We start from the raw sequence: 21,749 nt of genomic DNA on the forward strand, positions 1-21,749 counted from the left end.
GAATGCAAAACTTTATTGGTGGTTTTAGGACGAGGCATCGCATGACAAACACAAAAAAACAAGACGAAGAAAAAAAAACGCACAAATAAAGATAGAAAGATATTAACTGTTTTGTTTCAATCCAAAAAACACACGTGATTGTTTAATAACGCTTGCACTGTGGCGCAGGAGAGCAACCGAGCGCGCGCACTGTGCTGCTCAGCCGGAGTGACTGACTCTCTCTCTCTCTCGCGCGCGCGCGCAGCTGCTGCACCGGTCTGCAGATATGGCGAACGTCGCAGACACTAAACTCTACGATATCCTTGGAGTATCTCCGTCTGCCACCGAAAACGAGCTCAAAAAGGTAGAGACGTTTCTTCCCGCCGCGCGCGTCGTGTTGCGATGAAACCAGAGAAGCGCGTGAAGGGGGATGCTGTATATTGGGGATCCACTGGTGTGTTTTGCAGGTTTCCCGCTGCTGGGATCCTCCAGTGTGGCCTTTTTCGGGTCTGGAAATGATTTGGGGGAGGATTTGAAAGATACATAGTCAAAAATGTAGTTTGTTTACTATCTGTGTATTGCTGTACGTGTCCTTTGGCTGAGAGCATCAGTCAGGTGCTGCAGACAGCTGAAGGTGCTTCTTCTTCCAGTCCAAGAGCATTACATTGCAAGGAGATGCTTAGCTTACCAGCTGCTGTGCTAAGCCTGAGCTCGTGTCTGATATGCAATCAGTCAGAGATGGTTAATGCAATGTCTTGTTTTAGGTATTTCCTTGATGTGAATCTTCATATTTGCGCTCAGTCCTTTGTTAGAAGGTGATCAGGCCCTGGGCTTGATGCTCATGTTGTCCGAGTGTTATGTTAGCATTTTGTTGTTGTTGTTTGATTGTGTGCGCACAAAGGATTTCAGAAAGCACAGCCAGACCCAAAATAATGTGGGATATGTGGTTATCACACAATAGATGCATGAAAGAACTGGCAATGTGAATTCACCGCCATTAGGTCAAAGAAAATGCCCAAGCCATGTAATGTGTTTAGTGGGGAAAAAAATAGTCTGATAGAGCCATGCTTGAACGAAACCCTGATCTCAACTTCCATTGATCAGTACTCACAACTGGGCTTTTAAATTACTTTAGACATTAGTTTAATATGAAATCACAGACTAGGAGTTGTTAAAATTGTAGGCGAAATTTTAAGCAGTGTGACGTAAATATTTTTAAAACCGTTTCTTATTTTTTAACTAATACTAATTTACAACTAATGCATTCATTACAATCATTTCGAATGAATTTGTCAAAGTGCAAGACTAAAATCTTAAATACTAAAATGATGAATAATCTGAATTGACCACAATTACATAAAATATACACCCAAAAAAGTTGTAGAAACAGTTCTCAATCAGAAATTGCAAGTAAATTTCACAAACAATTACAAAGAAATAGCAAGTAGCACATTGCATTTAATGTAAATTTTGAATTAGAAAAACTGAAGTGTATTTTCTTATTCTAATGTAAATGTACTACATTAAAACACTTGTACTGATATGCAAGAGTGTAGAGGGTGCTTGCTAGGGTGAATTGGGTTATTGTCAAGTGTTTACTTATCAAATCAAAAGTCATCTTCAAGTCTCTGTGATATTACTGTTTCTTTGGATGGTTTCTATTAACTCTCTCTGTGTCAATCAATGGGAAATTAATATTTGTCAGACTGTACATCAAAGTTTTAGTTACTAATTAGTGATGTTTCTGTGATTTGCATTTTCAGGCATACCGGAAATTAGCAAAAGAGTACCACCCCGATAAAAACCCTAATGCAGGTGACAAGGTGAATTTTCATTTTATCGAAATGCAAGTTCTGAAAGCTATTAACATGATAATGATGATGATAATATTTTGACCTGTTTGATTTAGTTTAAGGAGATCAGTTTTGCATACGAGGTACTGACTAACCCGGAGAAGAAGGATTTGTATGATCGGTATGGGGAACAGGGCTTGCGTGAGGGTGGAGGCGGAGGAGCCGGGATGGAGGACATCTTCTCTCACATCTTTGGCGGAGGTCTGTTCGGCTTTATGGGCGGCCAGAGCAGCAGAAGCCGGAACGGAGGCCGACGGAGAGGAGAGGACATGATACATCCCCTGAAGTGAGTAAATATGAAAACAAAGAACCTGAGTCTTGAAGAGCGAACATATTTATGCGTGACCTATTTTAAAGGGACAGTACACCAAAAATGAAAATTCTGTCATTATTTCTCACCCTCAGGCCATCCTTAAAAATATTTTGGTTTGCAGTAACAGTAAATATAAAAAAAGGGTCGGTAGGTAGGTCTATATATATATTATTTTTTTCAAGTTTCAATGTAAACAAAAAAATAATAATAATATGGTGATAGTGATTTCGTAGGTATGAATTTAAACAAATTAGCATATCGGGACATAATTGCAAACCTCATTTTGATGCAGGCAATATAGACCACAAACAAATGTAAATCTTCGTCAAAAACATGTTTATTGCATGAATTTCAGGTGAGAAGAAAAAAATGAGGTACTGTTATACTTGCATCCACCGCTAGGTGTCAATGCAACCTACAAATGAGAGCCCGTTTACTTTGCTTTCTTGGGTTGTCACTTTTGTGAAAAAAATCCTGTTTGATTTGAGAGACAAGTGTTCATTGAATCGATTGTAAAATCGATTTTGCGTGTCTAAATACATTTTATATGGCAAATAACACCAAATATAGGTAAATCCACGGACAACAGGCAGGATGAACGTAAAGATTCAATATATTGGTAATGACCAATATATTGGTAATGACAAAAATATTTTACTGCAGGCTTCAACATGGCTGTGTTTACGATTAGAAATGTCAACAACAACAAAAATTTGCATACGTAGGCGATTCTAGCCCGAATCTGTATCTGTATGCATGAGACTATCTGAATACCGGCAGAATTCACATTTCTGTTATAAAAAGAGAAACATTGTGCAGAAGTATTATTTGCTGTTATGAGTGTGTGTCCGAAGCTGCAGTTGCTGTGTGATGCATGTTCCAAAAAAAAAGACTAGATGGGAGAAGAGATTGGAAAAGATCTGGGCACAGTTTTTCCAGAACTTCGTGCCAAGATAAAGTGGTGTCGTACTGTTTTAATGAATTTTTTAGATGTATTATGGTGCCCGAACCCACATGACTTTGAACAGTGACCACGAACATTTTGTTTACTGCAGCCACAGCCATCATTACCAAGCGCGAACCATTGACTACAGTGAATGAGAGGAGACGAAGCGAATGCACAGGCCATAGTGTGACATCCGTGTAAACATAGATGACGTCATGGGTTTTTTTAATGAAAGAACGTAGCCTAATATATTGCTTTTGTATTAGTTGTTTGAAGAGTAAAAAAAAAAAAGGTCTGTCTTAACGCAAATTTACAACCGGAAAGTCAATCGGCCTAAAAGCAAAAAAAAATATATATATAAATATGAGTCGGTCCTAAATTGACAGGGTCGGTTGGGTTACGGCAAACAATAATATTTTTAAGGATGGCCTCAAGTTGTTCCAAACCTGTCTGAGATCCTTTCTTCTGTGGAACACGAAAGAAGATATTTTGAAGCATGTTGTTAACCAGAATGATGAGGGTAGCCATTGACCTCCATAGTATTTTTTTTTCCATAGTGTTGAAGTAAATGGCTACCGTCAGCTTGACGGTGCATAAGTGATGACAGAAGTTTCATTTTTGGGTGAACAATCCCTTTAAGTCAACATGAAATCAAAATTGATCTTATGGATCTATTCAAATTAACATAGATGTGCTTCTGAAGTGGCATTTGCACAAACAGTTTTTAATGCTGTTCAGAGGTGGCATAAATAATGCATTTTCTTTGATGAAATGGGCTGAGGAGGGTCAGAACAGGCATAATTTAGTCATATAACTTTGAGCAGGCACAGAGCAGCCTTAACTCTACTGTGTAAAGATGCCTTTATTGTGTATGATTTATCTGTACACATTACTCTGAATTAAAAGAAATCTGTTGTTTTTTTAAATACCTGATAGAGTGTCTTTGGAAGATCTGTACAATGGAAAAGCAACCAAACTACAGCTCAGCAAGAACGTACTCTGCAGTGCCTGCAATGGGTGAGTGTGTGTGAGCAGGATATATACACCATCTTTGAGGGCTATAACAATTAAGTACAGTTCCTATAGAATTAAATCAAAACAAATTTCCTCAGTCAAGGGGGTAAAACAGGGGCCGTGCAGAAGTGTGCCGCGTGTCGGGGCCGCGGCATGCGGATCATGATCAGACAGCTGGCTCCTGGCATGGTACAGCAGATGCAGTCCGTGTGCACCGACTGTAATGGAGAGGGTGAGAATTCATTTTCATTCATTGAACTCGATTTGTGATGGTCCGAATACAACATTTCGATGCTTGGTCGCGGTTTTAGGGGAAGTGATTCACGAGAAAGACCGCTGTAAAGAGTGTGAGGGCCGCAAGGTGTGTAAAGGGGTGAAGGTCTTGGAGGTGCACGTGGATAAAGGAATGAAACACGGACAGAAGATCACATTCAGCGGAGAGGCGGACCAGTCACCCAACACAGAGCCTGGAGACATTATACTGGTGCTGCAGGAGAAAGATCATGAGGTAACACACACACACACACACACAATGAGGAGTGTAGAGTCAATAGTTGGACTCTAATCAACAACTAGTTTGATTATCTGTTAATTTATTGGTTATTTTGCCCCATGTTCTTCTATAGATAATGTGCACACTGAAATCTATAAATGTATTTTATAGTAATCTGTACAAAAATGGTAAAATAAAAGGTTATAATAAAATGTATGCATTTGTATTATTATTAATAATAATTTATTATTTTGTAATTTAAATTTGAATATATATTACCATAAGTAAAACTTTAAATTTTTTTGATAATCCCTAAATAATGGTAAATTATTAAATGTGAAGGGAATCCTGTTAAAATTACTATTCCAAAAAGCGTCATTACTTGTGTTGCATACAGAATTTCAAGTTTCATTTCTAATTCATTCACTTAGATTTTATGTTGAATCAAGAATATTACTTTGATTTGCATTACTTAACTTGCATTGACTGTATGCATGTGCTCTTAAAGGGACATGTCACTCCAAAAAAAAAGTCATAATTTACTCACCTTTCACTTGTTCCAAACCTGTATGAGATTCTTTCTTCTGTTGAATTCTGAAAACTATTGGTAGCCAAACAGTTGATGGTAGTCATTGACTTCCATAGTATTTTTTCTATACTATGGAAATTAATGGCTGACCGTCATCTTGTGGCTGAGTTACACAGTAAATGATGGCAGAATTTTCATTTCTTGAGTAAATGATCACTTTATGTATATTTGAAGAATTGCAGCAATTAATCACCTTCAGGCAGTTAAGATGTGCTGTCTTGCAGAATGAAAATTTTTGCTTATTTTCTACTTTTAAAGCACAAATACCTATGATATCTTGGTTTACAGGAGTTCCGTCGTGATGGAAACGATCTGCACATATCCCACAGGATTGGTCTGGTGGAGGCGCTCTGCGGGTTTCAGTTCATGCTCACGCACCTTGATGGACGACATCTGGTCATCAAATATCCCCCTGGCAAAGTCATAGAGCCAGGTGAGCATAATGTTTGCTCGATGTTCTGTTCATGTTTTTGTAGAATCTGCTGTAGGAAATGTTTTTGTGTTCTCGTTGTCAGGTTCTGTAAGGGTCGTCCGAGGGGAAGGAATGCCTCAGTACAGAAACCCCTTTGAGAAAGGAGATCTGTACATCAAGTTTGACGTCAAGTTTCCTGAGAACGGCTGGATCAGCACAGAGAAACTAACGGTGAGTTTTCAACATTGTTATTGTTAACTAAAATAAAAAAATAAAAAAACATTAAACCTGAAATAAAATATTGACTTTAAATGAAAAGAAACTTATCATTTTAAGTTGGAGTACTAAAATAAATAAAAAAATATATATATATAAATAAATAAAAATATAACAAATTTACTAAATTTAAAACAGAAAATAAAAAAATAAAAGCTAATTACAAATATTAATAGTAGTTAATAGTATTTAATAATATTTTTATAGTATTAAGAGTAACCGTTTATAAATTATATATATATATATATACATATATATATATATATATATGGTTATCAAAAGTATACAAATATTGGGTAAAATTGTACATTTTTTATCTTAGAAGTTGGGTTTGTAAGTCTTTGCATCAGTAGTGTGCCATTGATGACTTAAAATGCTTTCTAAATTAGCTTACTAGGTATTTGAGCTATTTTCTAGTTATAGTTAATAAAAATTATTTCATCCTATTTCCTAGAAAATATTTATTTTTTCATTCAGTAAAAAAAAAACATTTAAAATATATATAATAAAACTGTATATAATAAAAACTATATGGACAAAAAAAATTTAAGTGAAGAAAGAAAAAAAAAAGTAATACAACTTTAACTGAAAAAAAGAAAACTAATACAAACTTTTAGCCAAAACTATTACAGTACCTAGATGATACTAAAATAACAGTTGAATATACCTGACGAGATGCAGACTTTAGCTGAAGTGCATGTTTTCTTGTGTGTGTTTGTTCACGCAGGAGTTGGAGGATCTGCTGCCGTCTCGTACAGAGGTTCCTATCATCTCAGCTGATGCAGAGGAAGTTGATCTGCAGGACTTTGACATCAGCCAGGGATCATCTGGTGGTCTCCGCCGTGAAGCATACAACGACAGCTCCGACGAAGAAGGTGGTCCGCATGGGCCAGGGGTGCAGTGCGCCCATCAGTAGTCCCAGAATTCTTTGCGAGTTTTTTGAGGAAGTATTACAATTCCCTTTTGTCGGACAGATTCAATCTCCACCCTCCACGTTCTTCATATAGTGATCCGAACACACAGACACTTGCAGTATATATATATATATAAACATACACTTATTTACTGCAATCTTACCTACAAGTACAATCATTCATGCACTGTTTTAAAAGAAAAAACAAGCATAACTCAAGGCAAAGCTAAATAATTTATTCATCACTACTTCATTCACATTGTAGACTTTCACAGTATATATGTTCTCTAAATATATAAAAGTCAATGTCTGTAGGGAGACAGACGCTTTAAGTTAAAAATAACATGCACGCACAAAGTTGTTAAAGAACGAGGCATTGTGGAGTTTCAGGAGTTCAATAAAAAGATCAAACGTGTTTCATTTTACTTGCCAGTTATTCAGGCACTGTCAGTCATCTTGTACTGTTGTGCTGGTTTGTGTTTAATGGCAGGACAGAATAACATGCATGTGGGCAACACACTTTTTACGGAGATTAATACAAAGCAAACCAAACCCAGAAGTGTTTTAATGTGCTTACTGTCTATGATAAAGGTATATGAGTCATGCAACTTATTATTTGCCAAAGACACACCACAATTTTCTTAAAAGATCAGCAGCCAATGTGTGCATGCATTGTAAGCACTTATGAACCTATAGGGGGCGGCATTTATCGTTGGCAACTAAGAAAGTGTTTTAAATGCGATTACAAGTTGCTATAATTCAAACACAGCTACTTTTGTGCTCATACATCAATAAAGTGGATGAATGTTTTGACCGTGTGCTGTATGTTTGTAGAAATGGGGTTGAGTACGCACTAGCGTCCATCTTCAGTTTCTGTCATGCGTTGAGCTGTGGGCGCAAGGAGCTCTTTAAACCCAGCCGTATTCCTATAAAAACAAAACATTGTCAGACCAGTGCAACTTACTTTCTTTTGTTTTTTTCTCTTTTTTTTTTAATTACCTTTATTTAGTTTTAAACTTATGATTTTCTTACTCCACAAACAGAGAACTTTAGCAGATTGTTGATGCTGCTCTGTTAAAAATGATGCTTAGATCAAAATGGTGATATACTAAGTAATAATTATGAGATAAAAATGGTACAAATTATAAATTATTATAAGAAGAAAATATTTTTAGCATTTAGATTTTTGCTTTTTTCCTCACTAGGTCGTTTTGAAAGTTATCTCATAAATATGATCATTTATATGTGTGCTAAATGTGTGTGCATTATATGAAAATGTCAGATTTCCCATTTTTATCTTATAATTTAGATTTATAAATCTATAGAATTTTTATCTCAAGTTCAGCTTTCGACTTCCTGTCACTTTCGACTAAATTTTCGACAATCTTGGTTGTCAATTTGACATTTTATGTCTTAATAGCAACTTTTATCATAATTTTGACATGGTATGTCAATTTTGACTTTTTATCTTAAAATTATGACTTAGTCATAACTACGATTTACTAAACTATTATTTTTTTTCTTTTGCTGCAAAAATGGGTTTCCATAGATTTTTAATCACCAAAATTAGACAAAAAACTGAACACACACATATGACTTGGCATATGACATCAGGATGAATAAATGTTGACAGAATTCAAATTTTAGGGTGAAGTACTCCTTTAAATGACATGAAACACCTGGTGATCACTGCCAGAATGAACTAGCCTAGCATAAGTGTGTATACGTTACCTCTCCCGTCTGGTCTGGAGAACACAGGAGCGTTCTCTCCTCATCTGCTGGAGTTTCTCTCTTACTAAAGTTTTCTGTTGTTGCTCGTCCTCCTAGAACATTGAATCAACATTTACATCATGTCCACATAGAGGTGTCTGAAAGTATGTGCACATGAGGTGTGTACCTGTTGCAGTGTGTCGGTCAGATGTCTGAGTGTGTCTTCCTGCGTCAGACCCAACAGATCTTCATCTGCCTTCCGACTCTGGACAATAGCCAGTCGCTCTTGAACCTGAAAAGGTTTGAAAAAGGTCAGAAAGCAAAGTATATGGCCTTTTTATTTAAATATTCTAAAAAATAAATGCATGGAAGACCATTTACAACAAACATGCACTGTTAAATCCTAATTAAGCCGACATTATGAGATGTTAAAGGGATTCATTTCTCAACAATTTATATTTCACTTCATAATTATGAATTTTTTATCTTTTATGTCATAATTATATGTTTCTGTCATTGTTTAGCAAAGCATGTTTTGTGTGTGTGTGTGTGTGTGTGTGTGTGTGTGGCAGTGGGCTTCCATAAACACACCACACGTTTTGAAGATACTACAGAAATGTCATGCATCATGAGTCGGCTCACTCTGAGTAGTTGTCTGTCTCGGTCTCGTTGCCAGCGTCGCTCTGCTCTCCACTGGATGTCCACTAGGCAGCGCATCATTTCCTCCCCCTCACCTGCTCTCTCACAGATCTCCTCATTCCTCAGCTCCTGAAGCGATGCCTCGATCTCGCGTGTCTCACATGTTTGTGAGGCTTGTGTGTCTGCTCTCCCTGTGTTAGTATCTGTTGTGTCAGTGTTTTGCAGCAGGCTTGGATCAGTGGGTGGAGTTTGGTCGAGCTGTAAGGTGTCACTGAATGTGAACTCTCCATCTCTTATGTCCTCCTGTTGCTGCCCAGCCTGGAGAAAACAAGCACATTTGTTGTATAAGTATTGTGAAAGGATTTTTCATTCATTTATTCATTCACTCATTCATTAAGTTCCAGCTTTAAATTTTGGGTTTGGGCAGGGGGCTATAAAACTGACAATTATTAATTACTCATATAACTTACAGAACCCCTTAGGGGGAACTTCAGGGGGCTTGTGACGTTGTACAAAAAAAAAAGATATTTTAAAAGAAAATTCTAATATGATATTTTTACAAACCTACAATGAAATTGCTATCTTTGGGAAGTTTAGTGCTTTATTAGCATCTCAGGGGCACTTCAAGTACCTATTTTATATCACAGGAATTCACAACAAAAAAGGTTGAGAACCACTGATCTGTTGTCATTCATGGTATTTTTTTATTTTAATAATTATTATAACTATTATAGAACTCTTAGTGGAAACTTTAGGGAGTTTGAGATTTTAATAAGCATGCAAATAAAATAAGATAATACTATCTTATAAAAAGAAATACTAATATAAATATCTCACAAATTAATAATGTGGAATTCATTCATTTTGAAAGTTGAGTGCATTATTATCTCAGAGGAACTTCAAGTATTTCATATTTTATACTACAGAAGTTTACAAGGTTGAGAACCTTTTATCAAACATTTCTTAAGCTCACATATTATATATTACAAATTGTATGCAAATAGCAGAGAGCACTGAGACACATTATGTCGTCAAAAGGGAAGCTAGAGCTGGATAATTTGATGCAGTTGTCTTACTGTGATGAAGCATGAATGGTCTTCTTGGGACTGTGTCTTTCCTTTCACATTCGTGTGGTCTGAATGCATTTCTTCATATTGTTCACTTGGCTGCAGTGAGACAGAGCTTATGTTCTCCCGCTGTGTGTAAATGTCACAAGTGTTCACAGTTGTGTTATCAGCGAAATCCTCCTGCATTACTATAGAGACGGCCTCACCTTTCTGAGCCGATGTCTCTTCCTACAGAATTAAGCCATTTTATGTATGAATGAAAAACTGGAGCAGATTTAAGACAGAAAGGTGCATATGTTTGTGTGTATGAACCTGAATGTAATTCTCTGCGTGGGCTGGTTTGCTCCAGGCCAGTGTGATCAGAGAGTTTTGTTTTTCCACTGAGATCTCCTGAGGGTCTCCTCTGCTCTTCATGTCTCCCTCTCTTCTCTCTCCGTCTCTGTCCCTCGTCTCCATCATGCTCTCTTCATCTCTTGGGTCTCTGACACACAGGATCTCTAAATATGGAGTCTCTTCTGGATCTAAAGCCATGCCACAGCCTTCAAACACAAAAATGTTAATAAATGCATTCATCATAAAATATTAAGCAGCACAACTGTTTTCAACATTAACAGTAAGAAGAACGGTTTCTTGAGCAGGAAATCAGCATATTAAAATAATTTCTGAAGGATCATGTGACACTGAAGACTGGAGTAATGATGCTGAAAATTCAGCTTTGTTGTCACAGGAACAAATTACATTTTAATATATATATTTAAAATAGAATAGTTATTTTCAATTGTAATAATATTTCACTTCATTACTGTATTTTTGATCAATAAATGCAGCCTTAGCAAGCATTATAGAATGGTGTATATAATTAATGTTAAAACTTTCTCATATCCTTGTTTATTGCCTCATTATATTAACAGTCTGGCATATGAATGTCATTCACCAGTGCAGAGTTCTTCTTCACCATCTGACGGCTCTTCCTGTTCCTGTTCAGTCCTCTCTCTCTCCTGACAGAGACACAGGAAACAGATGCTCACCTTGTATTCCTCTCAAATGATTATGGATACTCTCTATAAGCAAGGTTTTTTTTTTTTACTTTCTGTATATCAAGAGCCATTTCTCACTAGATAGGGTTCTTAAAAGGTTTTGGGGATATTATAAAAGTTGTTTGTGTTACACTATAGGTTCTGCAGATCATTCCATACAATTTTAAAAAATAAAGGTTCTTTATTGGCACTGATGATTCCATGAAGAACCTTTAACATCCATGGAACGTTCTATTGCACAAACGTTTCCTTATAGGTTATTTAGCTCTTAAGATCATTCAAATGCTCTTCGCACTAAATTTTCTTTTTCTTTTTCAGAACTGTTCATTGAAAGGTTCTTTGGGGAACCAAAAATGGTTTGCTTTGAAACCTTTATTTTTAAGAGTGTAGTTTCTTCATATCTCTGCATACAGTAGATTGTAGGCATCTGTTAACAGCAAAAGAGAAGCCTCGCTGAAGATCTAGTGCATAAATGATTTTCTAAAAACCATCATGAAACACGACGGATCTCGTGATTTGTCCTTACAGTGTGAGCGTTCACCGCGCCGGTGCCTCTGCTGGCGTGCGCTGGTCCACGTGACTGCAAAACTTCATGAAGGTTGTGGAAACTGGGTCTGTGAAGTTCGCTCTCATATTTGCGAAGCAAAGTCCAAAGACCCTCGGGGTCCTGAGAAGTGAAAGAGACATTACTGACACAATAAACCTCATCTGCTCTGCACACTGTCATGACACATTCAAAATGTTTGGTTTCCTTACTACTTTGCTTTTCATATTATTTGACTTTATTATTATAGTTGCGTTTTCTATTTTAGCTTATTCTCTCTAAATTTGACAATTGCACACTTAGTCTTTTAGAATTACTGCGGAATATACTATGGTTCTGTTCAAAATGGAATACTTGCATACTGATTACTGCACAGTACAGTATATACTGAGATTCACCAAATCTGGCAGAGAGTTTAAAACGGTCCAGGCCTCATCATCATGTGCTTGCGTCAGCTGGGTCAGCAAATGAGTGGCACATTCGCCCCATGAGACATCTCTCCCAGAACCCCCTGGGGCGAATGGTCTAGTATAAGGACCATGTGCTTCCTGTAGAGAGACTTTAATCTGCTGCAGGCTCCACACACAGCTCTCTTCCACCGTGTTTCCATGTACCACATCTGAATGAAAGACACGTATACACACTTTAGAGAAAACCAGAGGCCTATCTTACAGCTGATGTGCTTCTAATATTAAGTTACTGGTCATTTTGGCTACTTCACCCAAAAATGAAACCCACTTCATATTAATTTGGAACAAGATATCACTTTTGGAGTGGAGTTTGTGTTATTTTTTATGTGAAGTTGATGTTTTTAACTGTTTTTCTGAATGTTTCCCTCGAGGTCACTCAGGGAAAGCCTGTGCACGATCTCCACCAATCGTTTCCTTTCCTGCTCCTGACACAGAACCAAAAACTGCAGCACAGCCTGATGGGAAAAAAAAGAAACAATTATTATAAAACTGAATTTAACACAAGCATATGAGGTAAATATTTCAGCCTTTAAGTCAAGTTGGAATGATTTCATATTCGCATATGAATCTATGCATTTAGTTTAACGTTCATGAAGCTGGTTTTGAGACCAAATAAATTTTCCATGTTTTTTTCCAAAATGTCCTATTATTCTTTGTTGGAGCATAAAAAGGATACAATACAGTATTTAGGGTCAGTACTTTTTTTTTCATATAAACATTAAATATTTTATTCAGCAAGGATGCATTCAATTGATCAAGAGCGACAATAAAAAGATTTATAATGTTACAAACTATTTATATGTCAAATAAATGCTGTTCTTTTGAACTTTCTTTTCATCATATATTCCTGAAGAAAAATGTATTGTAGTATCCACAAAAATATTGAACTGTTGAATTAATAATAAATGCTTCCTAAGCAGCAAATCAGCATATTGAATGATTTCTGAAGGATCGTGTGACACTGATGACTGCAGTAATGATGCAGGAATAAATTACATTTAAAATATATAGAAAACAATTATTTTAAATTGTAATAATATTTCACAATATTACTATATTTGTGATCAAATAAAAAGTCTCTTATGCCTTGGCGAGCACCAAACATGTTGATAGTTTTCCCCAACCCAAATCTCTTATAACACAACATACTTTATACTTCTGAACTCATGAATAGGAATTTGGCAGACTTGAAGGCAGCAAATGTCACGTATCTGTGCGCACAGTACCTGTCGTGTGCAATTTCCTGTTTTCCAGCCCTGCTGTTTCTTAGCAGTGGGATCCACATTTTCCTGAATCCAGATCCTGGTGAGATCCTGACTGTCTGAACCTCTCATATAAGGCCTAGAGAAAACAAAGATGGGTTGGATTCAAGCTTGCAGACTTCCGAGTGAAAATAGGTGGATGTGTCAGCATGTAATACTTTAAAAACTGATGATGTGTCCACTTCCCATATTTAACACACTCACCATCTGTCCCAGTGCTGTCTGGAGACCAGCAGCGCCGTGTAGGACTGATTCTCTCTCTCGGCTCTCCGCACAGCAACACACAAACTGAGATATATAACATGCAGAGCTTCCTTTCCCAATCTACAGGAGCAATAAGTCACAACACACAACATCTGCAACCATTAGCATAATTTGTTTAATATTACAGATTCATATTGACATTAAAAAGTCTTGCTTAACTATGTCAGTATATAACTGTCAAAGTTCTAGTTTTGCATGCTTATTTATTATGTGCTGAAGGGAAGACGTACTTTTGAAGGCCACAATCCGTAAACGAGTTGCATCTTAGAACGTAACGCAAGTTTTTTTTTTTTTTTGCAAAGATGCAAAATTATAAACTGTCTTCATCTATGGTGTGTTTTCTATCATGTGTCTGGCCTAAATCAACTTTATCTGAGATATATGAAACCTACTGATGCTTTAAGCCAGTCACATGCGTTTATGGGAATTACCTGTTCATGAGCGCGCCGATCGAGTCCTTCTCATCTTGATAATGTGACTCCAGCTCCGACAGGAAGATGACAGCGGACCAGGCCTGTTCCCTCGGTGTAGATGACCAAGCCTGATCTCTAGATTTAACCCTCTCAGGACAGCCTCGCAAGACCACAGAACCACAGCTCCTGCCATATTCATCAAATAGAGTTCATCGTTTTACTTCAAGCCTTTATAAAACGGAGCCTTTTGATAACACTTTACAATAAGGTTCCATTAGTTAAATAGAATTGTATCATTGCTTAATGCATTATCTAACCATGAGCAATACATTAATTATAGTATTTAATCATTTAATAGCATGTAATCATTAATTAATTGTTAGTTCATATTAGTGCAAATCTATTTAATAATATTAACAGATAGTTCTACATCATTTGGCATTTTCTTAATGTTTTAGTATATGCTGAAATTAACATTAAGCTTAATAAATTATTTAGTAGTATTTTTCATGGTTAGTTCATGTTAAAAGAATGCACTTAGCATATTAATAATTAAAACTTTATTCAAGTGTTACTAGTAATGCCCTCATAATGCAACTTATAATGCATTGTATGATCTCATGAATAACTGTAACCACTGTTAAAATACATTATAAAACGTATCTATTCATTGTTACAACTTTAGAAAGTATAATGCATTGAGACACAACAATCAAGTTCAGATTTATCAAAGGATCTGCAAATACCACAATGCATTTTACTTTGATTGCAATTATTTATTCATATTAAGTCATTTAGCATATACTTTTATCCAAACAACTAACAAATGAGGACAATAAAAGCAATCAAAACTAACAAAAGAGCAATAATATGTAAGAGCTGTATATATATATATATATATATATATATATATATATATATATATATATATATATAAATTATATATAGTGTAAGATATACAGTAATGCATCATAACATACATAAAGGATATCTTTATAATACGTTATACATATAGGCTTCAAGTTAAGGGTTTTTCTTACAGTGTAGATTTATAATTATATTTGGGTTAAAACATAAAAAATGCAGACTCAAACTGTAGCTACTGCACTTATAAATGCACAAATACCTGTAGCAACGGAGGGCCCCGGGAAGTCCACACACCTGAAGCCAGTCTCTGTGTCTGAAGGCCAGCTCTACACACACTCCTAATTCACACACACATTCAGTCTGATCCCACGCTGACATCGAGTTCCACCAAACAACACCTGCAATAATGTACAAAAAGATACTGTTAAACTGTACTGTGAAAGGGGGCATTTATGAACTCCATTTAGGAATATTTTTTACCATATTCGTCCTGTAACATCTCTCTGTACACTCGCTCTCTGATGAGCTCATATTTGTAATACAGGAGCTGGAGGATGTCGGTAGTGCTGGTAAAGATGGTGCCCGGTCGCATGACACCGGCGATCCTCTGAGAAAGAGATGGTAGGACACTCCACACGCCGTCAAGAACAAGTCTAACAGAAAGCAGGATGAATGTAGAGTCAATTCATTCAATGTGATTGTGAGCAGCTGAATGAAAGTGTGTGTGTGTGTGTGTGTGCGTGTGTGAATAACCTGGTGCAAAGTCTCCCGGCTCTGTTCTGAAGATACAAGATACTAAACTGCTCTGGATCCTGCTTCTTGAGAAAAAAAAAATAATAATAATCACAAAAGAGGCCCAAATATACTGTATTTAGCAGACACCTTTCTCCAAAGTGATTAACAAATGGGTGAATGAGCTGAAACAGAGTGAAAAGCAAATTAACCTTAAACCATAAAATTTAAAACAATATATAATCAACAATCAATATAAATTAATATATTAGATATGGAATCATAATTATATTGTACTATATTATATATATTTACATTATATTTTACAGTGTTATGTGTGCTCATGTAACAGAATAGAATAGAATAGAATAGAATAGAATAGAAAAATATGAGTTGGTTTTCTACCTGCTGTCTGGAGCTGAAGTTGATTGTTGAGGACTGTGTGATTTGTTTATGACTGATTCTACCAGCCTTCAACATCTGGAGATCCCAGTACAGCTGTAGAAATTATAAGCCGTTCACATCTATTTAATGTACAACAATATAACTTCACAAGTGATATGATATAACTTCACAATTTCAAATTCCAGCACCCAAAAGACCCCAAACAAAGATAAATATCTGACAAGATAAAATTCCACAGTAAGAAAGAAAATAAAATTGTACAGAGCATTTATTTTCAGGATCAAGTTCTCAAGTCATTATAAGATTAGTTCAAAGGAAAAATCTTATAGATATAATATATAACATGTTTATATTGCAATATAATGTATTATCTTAATTTAGATTTAGTATAAATAAGAGAAAAAAAATATAGAATGTAGCAGAATATTAAATGGAAATATAGATTAATTAAATTGTAAAAAAAGAATACCTCTTCTCTGTAGTCACGTTGTTTCTCCATCATGAGGAGAACATGCAGAACTCTTCTGGCTGGACATGACAAGCCTCCACTCTGACCTCTGACCTGAACACATCACACAAAACATTTTCTTTTTCTTTCTGCTTCTCTTTTCTGTCTCTTTCTTCTCATTCATGAGCGTCTGAGACAGCAGAAGGTCTTGTTCACCTGTGAAATGGCTCTCTTTGTGTCATCCAGGCTGGCGCTGATGAGGAAGACGCTCTTATAGAGGGAACAGATCACGTCCACGCCGACCTCATCCTCCTCATGTACACCCATCGACTCACACACCAAGTGCAAACACTCTTCCATCCTACAATAGACAAGGCACTTTATGTAAGCTTGATTTCATTGTCCAAAATGCTTTGAAATGAAATTATTTTAATAAAAATGTACATACTGTATCTACACTACACACAGCAAACATAATGACATGAGTTCTTCTCATACATCATAATCAAATTCAAACATAACAGATAGTCCTTATATAATTCAAACATGAAAAGAGAAAGTGTCTCACCTGTTCACGGAGTTTATCTTCATGAATGATGCATGATTGCAACAAAGCCACGTCTGTTGCTGAGGAAACCATTAGAGTCAGATTACAGAAGACGACCGAGGACACTACACAAGCAGAATTCTCCATTCTTCAAGGAGAGTCATATCATTAACCCTAAAGCCTTGGTTTCGGAGGCCAATAAACTGTCTGGCAACTATTCTGAAGGTTTCAAACCAGAAAACGGCATGATCTTAATTTAGATCCTCAGATTTCAGTAGCTGAAATTGATGTACAAAACATTCATAATGTCAGTAACTTACAAACACATCTATGCACATTAACACTCGACTCGGGTCAATACAATGGATCTGAAGAACATCTGGCAGAAGAATCAAACAATGCAGAAAGCTCAAACACATGTTAACGAGGACATTGCAAAAAATTTAGATGACAGTAGCTCAGAAGAGGAGTCTGTATCTAATCTAGATACAAATAGTCAACATCTGAACCGTCTTCTTGATCCTCACAACAGACAGAAAGGTTTCTACAACACAGACACACATGAAACTCAGTGTTTTTATTGAGCTTGAGCACCAAATGAGCCTTTGTGAAATGGGAAAAGAACAGATTTGGCATCTGTGAGACAAAAAAACTGATGGGGGAAGTAATACAAGCTAACCCAAAGTTTAATGATTGCTATGCATGTTGTCCTGCATCGATGGTTTCAGACAACCTGCGCCATTCCTACATTAAATATATGATGTACATCATCACGTATTTTCTTTCAATTGATTTTGCATTTTGCATGGCAACATACGTTCTCGAATAAAATATGATGAAAAACAAGAAGACTGCCTGTGGTTTAATTGCTGCTGCAATTAAACTTATGTGACTCAATTGTTAATATTGAAGCTCAAAGTAATGGAAAAACAGGTGCAATGAGACTCAAAAATAGTTTGGGCAAAAAAAAAAAAAAAAGCCAATTTGAAATGAAGTAAAAATGACTAGATCACCTCTAGCGAAACAACAAAATGAGATTCATTTAAATCAGTTTTATTGAGAAAACAATCTCAGCTATAAGACAGTATTTACAATACCTGACCACAGCATGTTGAACCGTTCACATTCATGTATAAACACAAATTATATAATAGTTTTAGGAGAGAAGGTCATTTTCAGTCATGTACAAATTGCAGAGAAGGAAAAAAAAGGTAAGAAAACCAAAAGTCTTGCATAATAACTCCAAAGCAGTTGAGGGAGATGGAAAAAAGAAGAAAGAACAGCTTTAATTTGTTGGATCAGTCCATTAGTGAGAGCACTTCCTTTTCATAAAGCTCTCCATGACAGGTCACCGCGAGTGATGTACAATGGCCATAGAAGTCATAAATGAGAACCCAATCAGTTAAATGATCAATTTTGTGCACATATTTTATCTGTCGTTGTGTCTATGTTCCTTTGCAAATCAAACAAAAATAAAACTGATCAAATAATACAAAAAAATAAAAAAACAAAAAACACACACACACACAGACACAACAAGCCTTGAAACTCTGAAATTTCCAATCCAGAACTTCTCATTAGGCATATTTTGAGCCAGAGACAAATTAATTAAAATAAAAAAAATTCTAAATCATGTTCAATATCAAACATCCTCTAGCTAAACTGAGATAAATATATATGTAGTGGTTGCAAAGCATTAAAGCATTAAATAATACAGGTCTTTTTTTTTAAGTGTATAACAAAACAAAAAAAAAGGTAATATAATGTGTAGTGTAAAAACAAAAGAGAGTGGTTCTTGCTTTATACGGTGTCGGGTTACACACATGCCATTCTGCTGAATTAAAGGGGCTCATTTTAGTGCATTATAGGCTTTAAGACAAACCTCTACACAACACTTTGACAAGCTTCACAAGCTGACCTGAAAACTACTTCATCAGTGCATGTGAAAACTACATCTGATTCCAACGATGATGAGTGTTAATCTATAAAAGATGTTGAAGGAAAGTCAAAAAAATATATATTTTTTTTGCTCTTGTATATGCTTTTTAAACAATGTTCCACAATGTGGTATACTTGTAATTATAAAATAAATTGTTTGTTTTGCATTTTTCAAGTGCTAAATTACCCAAATTAAAACTCATCATGTCGGACCAGAGCTTCTCCAAAATCTGTCGCTTGACTCCCGACAAAGAAGTCATACTTATCCACAATTTCCTGCTTTGTGAGGCGTCCGTCCTATCATGGAAATAAAAGAAGAAAGTCAAGATAAAACATTTTTTACAAACCAGATCAATCATATCATCATTTTTAGCAGTCTCTGTGAATGACCATGCTTTTACCTGATCGGTGTCAGACTCATACAGCAGGTGTTGGGCCTCAACCTCTGCATGGTCGTACCCGGCGGGCAAGATCCAGTCACGGGTCTCGTCCTTATCCATACGGCCGTCTTTGTTTTGATCCCTGAACTGTCTAAACTGTTCTCTTTCGGTTTTCACCCACTCTGGTTCATTGGCCTCTCCAGTCTGACTGTACATATCACCTGACAAAACACAAAGACAAGGGCAACAGTGAGACAAAATTAACTCCGTGAACAGGAAACTTGATTTCGGTTTATTCCAGTCTTAAATACAAAAAATAAAACATTTTAATTTACCAATATATTCATCAATGTCGATGAAACCATCTCCGTTTTTATCAATGTCCTCCATAGCCTCCTGTAAACCAAATACAAAAACCTCCACAATCATGATCCTGCAAAATCTTGATCCAGACACATTGATATTCTGCCGATGCCCTCTTTACAGATGAAAGTCTGCCATACGGGTCTGGAGCAACATGAGGGTGTGCAAACAATGACAAAAGATAACAGCAAAGGTATATGGAAGACGTTTTTTTAGCATTATGATCGTGGAGACTTACCAGCAGTATGATATCCTTCATGTAGTTAAACTCCTCTGGGTGAAGAAACGCTGTAAACTCTTCCTTATTGGCCCTCATGTCACCATCATAATCAGCCATCTTGAAACGACGCTCATCTCTGGTCATCATCTGCCTGTAGTTAAAACTGATATTGGGATCCGCTTCATCTAAACACAAAAAACTCATTATGTTAGTCTGGATTTCCAGCTATTTACAGTAAACGTGATTTTTGATCGGACTTAAATCAGTTGTTTTCATGTCATCATTGATGAATGGATTTGATTTCAATACTCGTGTAGATGGATGATCCAAAAGATCAAATTAGATTTATGTGCATTTAGATTAGATTTAACCTCTGAAACATGATTAAATCAAGAAACACATCATACGTACCAAGGGTGTAGCCGAAGGTAACGTTCTTGTACTCCTCCCAGGAGACATAAGCGTCTGAGTTGTGATCGATAGCCTGCCACTGCCGTTCCATATCGTTATAGATCCATCGCTTCAGAGCGTTTTTGATCCACCGCGTCATCTCATCAAGAGTCACAAAGCCGTCATGGTCCTCGTCGATCTTTTCTGCAATCTTACTGTAGAAAAAAAGAGAGAGATGGTTGATTTGGGGAACTTTCTCAAATGAAGCGCTCATCAGAATGTGGTGTGTTTTTACCCCAGTCTCTGTTTGCTCTCCTCTGGCGTGAGCTGGTTGAACGTCTTTGCCTCCTCTTGTCCAAGAAAAGCCTCGTAGTTGAGGTTGAAGTTCTTTTCATCATCGTGCTCATTGTTGATGAGGGTGTCATGATGGACACGTTCCTTCCTCCGCATGGGTTTGCTGGAGGACTGAAGATTGCAGAGGGCAGCGACCAACAACAACAACAGCAGGTCCATCTTCTCTTACACTTTAACACAGTAAAAAAAAAACAGCAATAATATGTATACACACCCAGTTACACACAGGTTAATTTCTGTATGCATGAATGCATTTAATATTATATATCATACACACAAACTATCATGGTACTAGTGTAATAAAGTGTTATACATTGCATTTTTTGAAGGAATATTCCCATATTACACATGCAAACAAAATTTTAATTCCCCACATTAAGCCTCTAGCAAATTCTCAAACAACATTAAATGATATAGCGAAACATAACACTGCATATCAGGGAATATATGAATGAACTGTTTCACATTTTATTGCAAAAATGGAATTATACCTGGTGAATTTAGCACACCGTTTCACACCGCCCGGCTGATCTCAATAACTCTGGATATCAAATTAGTTTGGGAGACGCTTCCTTTGTATGGCCCTCTCAACTGACCAATCAGATTGGAGATAACGCTCAACCCTAGTTTAACGGACTAATCAGCATAGACATATATTTATGTTTATGCTAATCAGATCGAACGCCCGTGCAGACTGAGCCGCTTGGCGATTGGTCCACTTCAATCCAAACGTGAGTATGTCATTGGTTTAGACCTGGCACGTCATCAAGGCTCATCTTTCTGCAGTATTTATTTAATAAAAGTAATCAAACTTGTATTAAACAAAGGATTGTAATAAAAAAAAAAACTTAAAAAGAGGAATGCCATTGTTTGCTTTATATATATATATATATATATGTTTAATTTATATA

At 36.3% G+C, this 21,749-nt stretch overlaps 2 protein-coding genes across 3 annotated transcripts; one reads left to right on the forward strand and one right to left on the reverse strand.

Moving 5' to 3' along the window:
* The first annotated feature begins 156 nt into the window (after window positions 1–156).
* Window positions 157–7,598, forward strand: LOC127933878 (dnaJ homolog subfamily A member 2). The gene is made up of 9 exons (XM_052530927.1): window positions 157–343; window positions 1,743–1,802; window positions 1,889–2,118; window positions 4,028–4,108; window positions 4,204–4,337; window positions 4,417–4,613; window positions 5,476–5,620; window positions 5,703–5,830; window positions 6,603–7,598. Exons 1-9 carry the CDS (start codon window positions 266–268, stop codon window positions 6,789–6,791), a joined length of 1,242 nt encoding a protein of 413 aa, XP_052386887.1. The 5' UTR covers window positions 157–265; the 3' UTR covers window positions 6,792–7,598.
* A 10,632-nt stretch (window positions 7,599–18,230) lies between these two features.
* LOC127933910 (calumenin-B) lies at window positions 18,231–21,471 on the reverse strand. 2 transcript variants are annotated; one of them, XM_052531040.1, is made up of 7 exons: window positions 21,330–21,471; window positions 20,780–21,008; window positions 20,506–20,699; window positions 20,113–20,279; window positions 19,847–19,907; window positions 19,533–19,732; window positions 18,231–19,428 (listed from the first exon to the last, which is right to left on the reverse strand). In XM_052531040.1, exons 2-7 carry the CDS (start codon window positions 20,995–20,997, stop codon window positions 19,324–19,326), a joined length of 945 nt encoding a protein of 314 aa, XP_052387000.1. In that variant the 5' UTR covers window positions 20,998–21,008; window positions 21,330–21,471; the 3' UTR covers window positions 18,231–19,323. The 2 variants fall into 2 exon arrangements, with proteins under 2 accessions (XP_052387000.1, XP_052387001.1); XM_052531041.1 differs by lacking the exon at window positions 21,330–21,471 and adding an exon at window positions 21,152–21,281.
* Window positions 21,472–21,749: the final 278 nt, after the last annotated feature.

Source organism: Carassius gibelio, chromosome A18, assembly GCF_023724105.1.
Source record: "Carassius gibelio isolate Cgi1373 ecotype wild population from Czech Republic chromosome A18, carGib1.2-hapl.c, whole genome shotgun sequence".
Classification (NCBI taxonomy): domain Eukaryota; kingdom Metazoa; phylum Chordata; class Actinopteri; order Cypriniformes; family Cyprinidae; genus Carassius; species Carassius gibelio.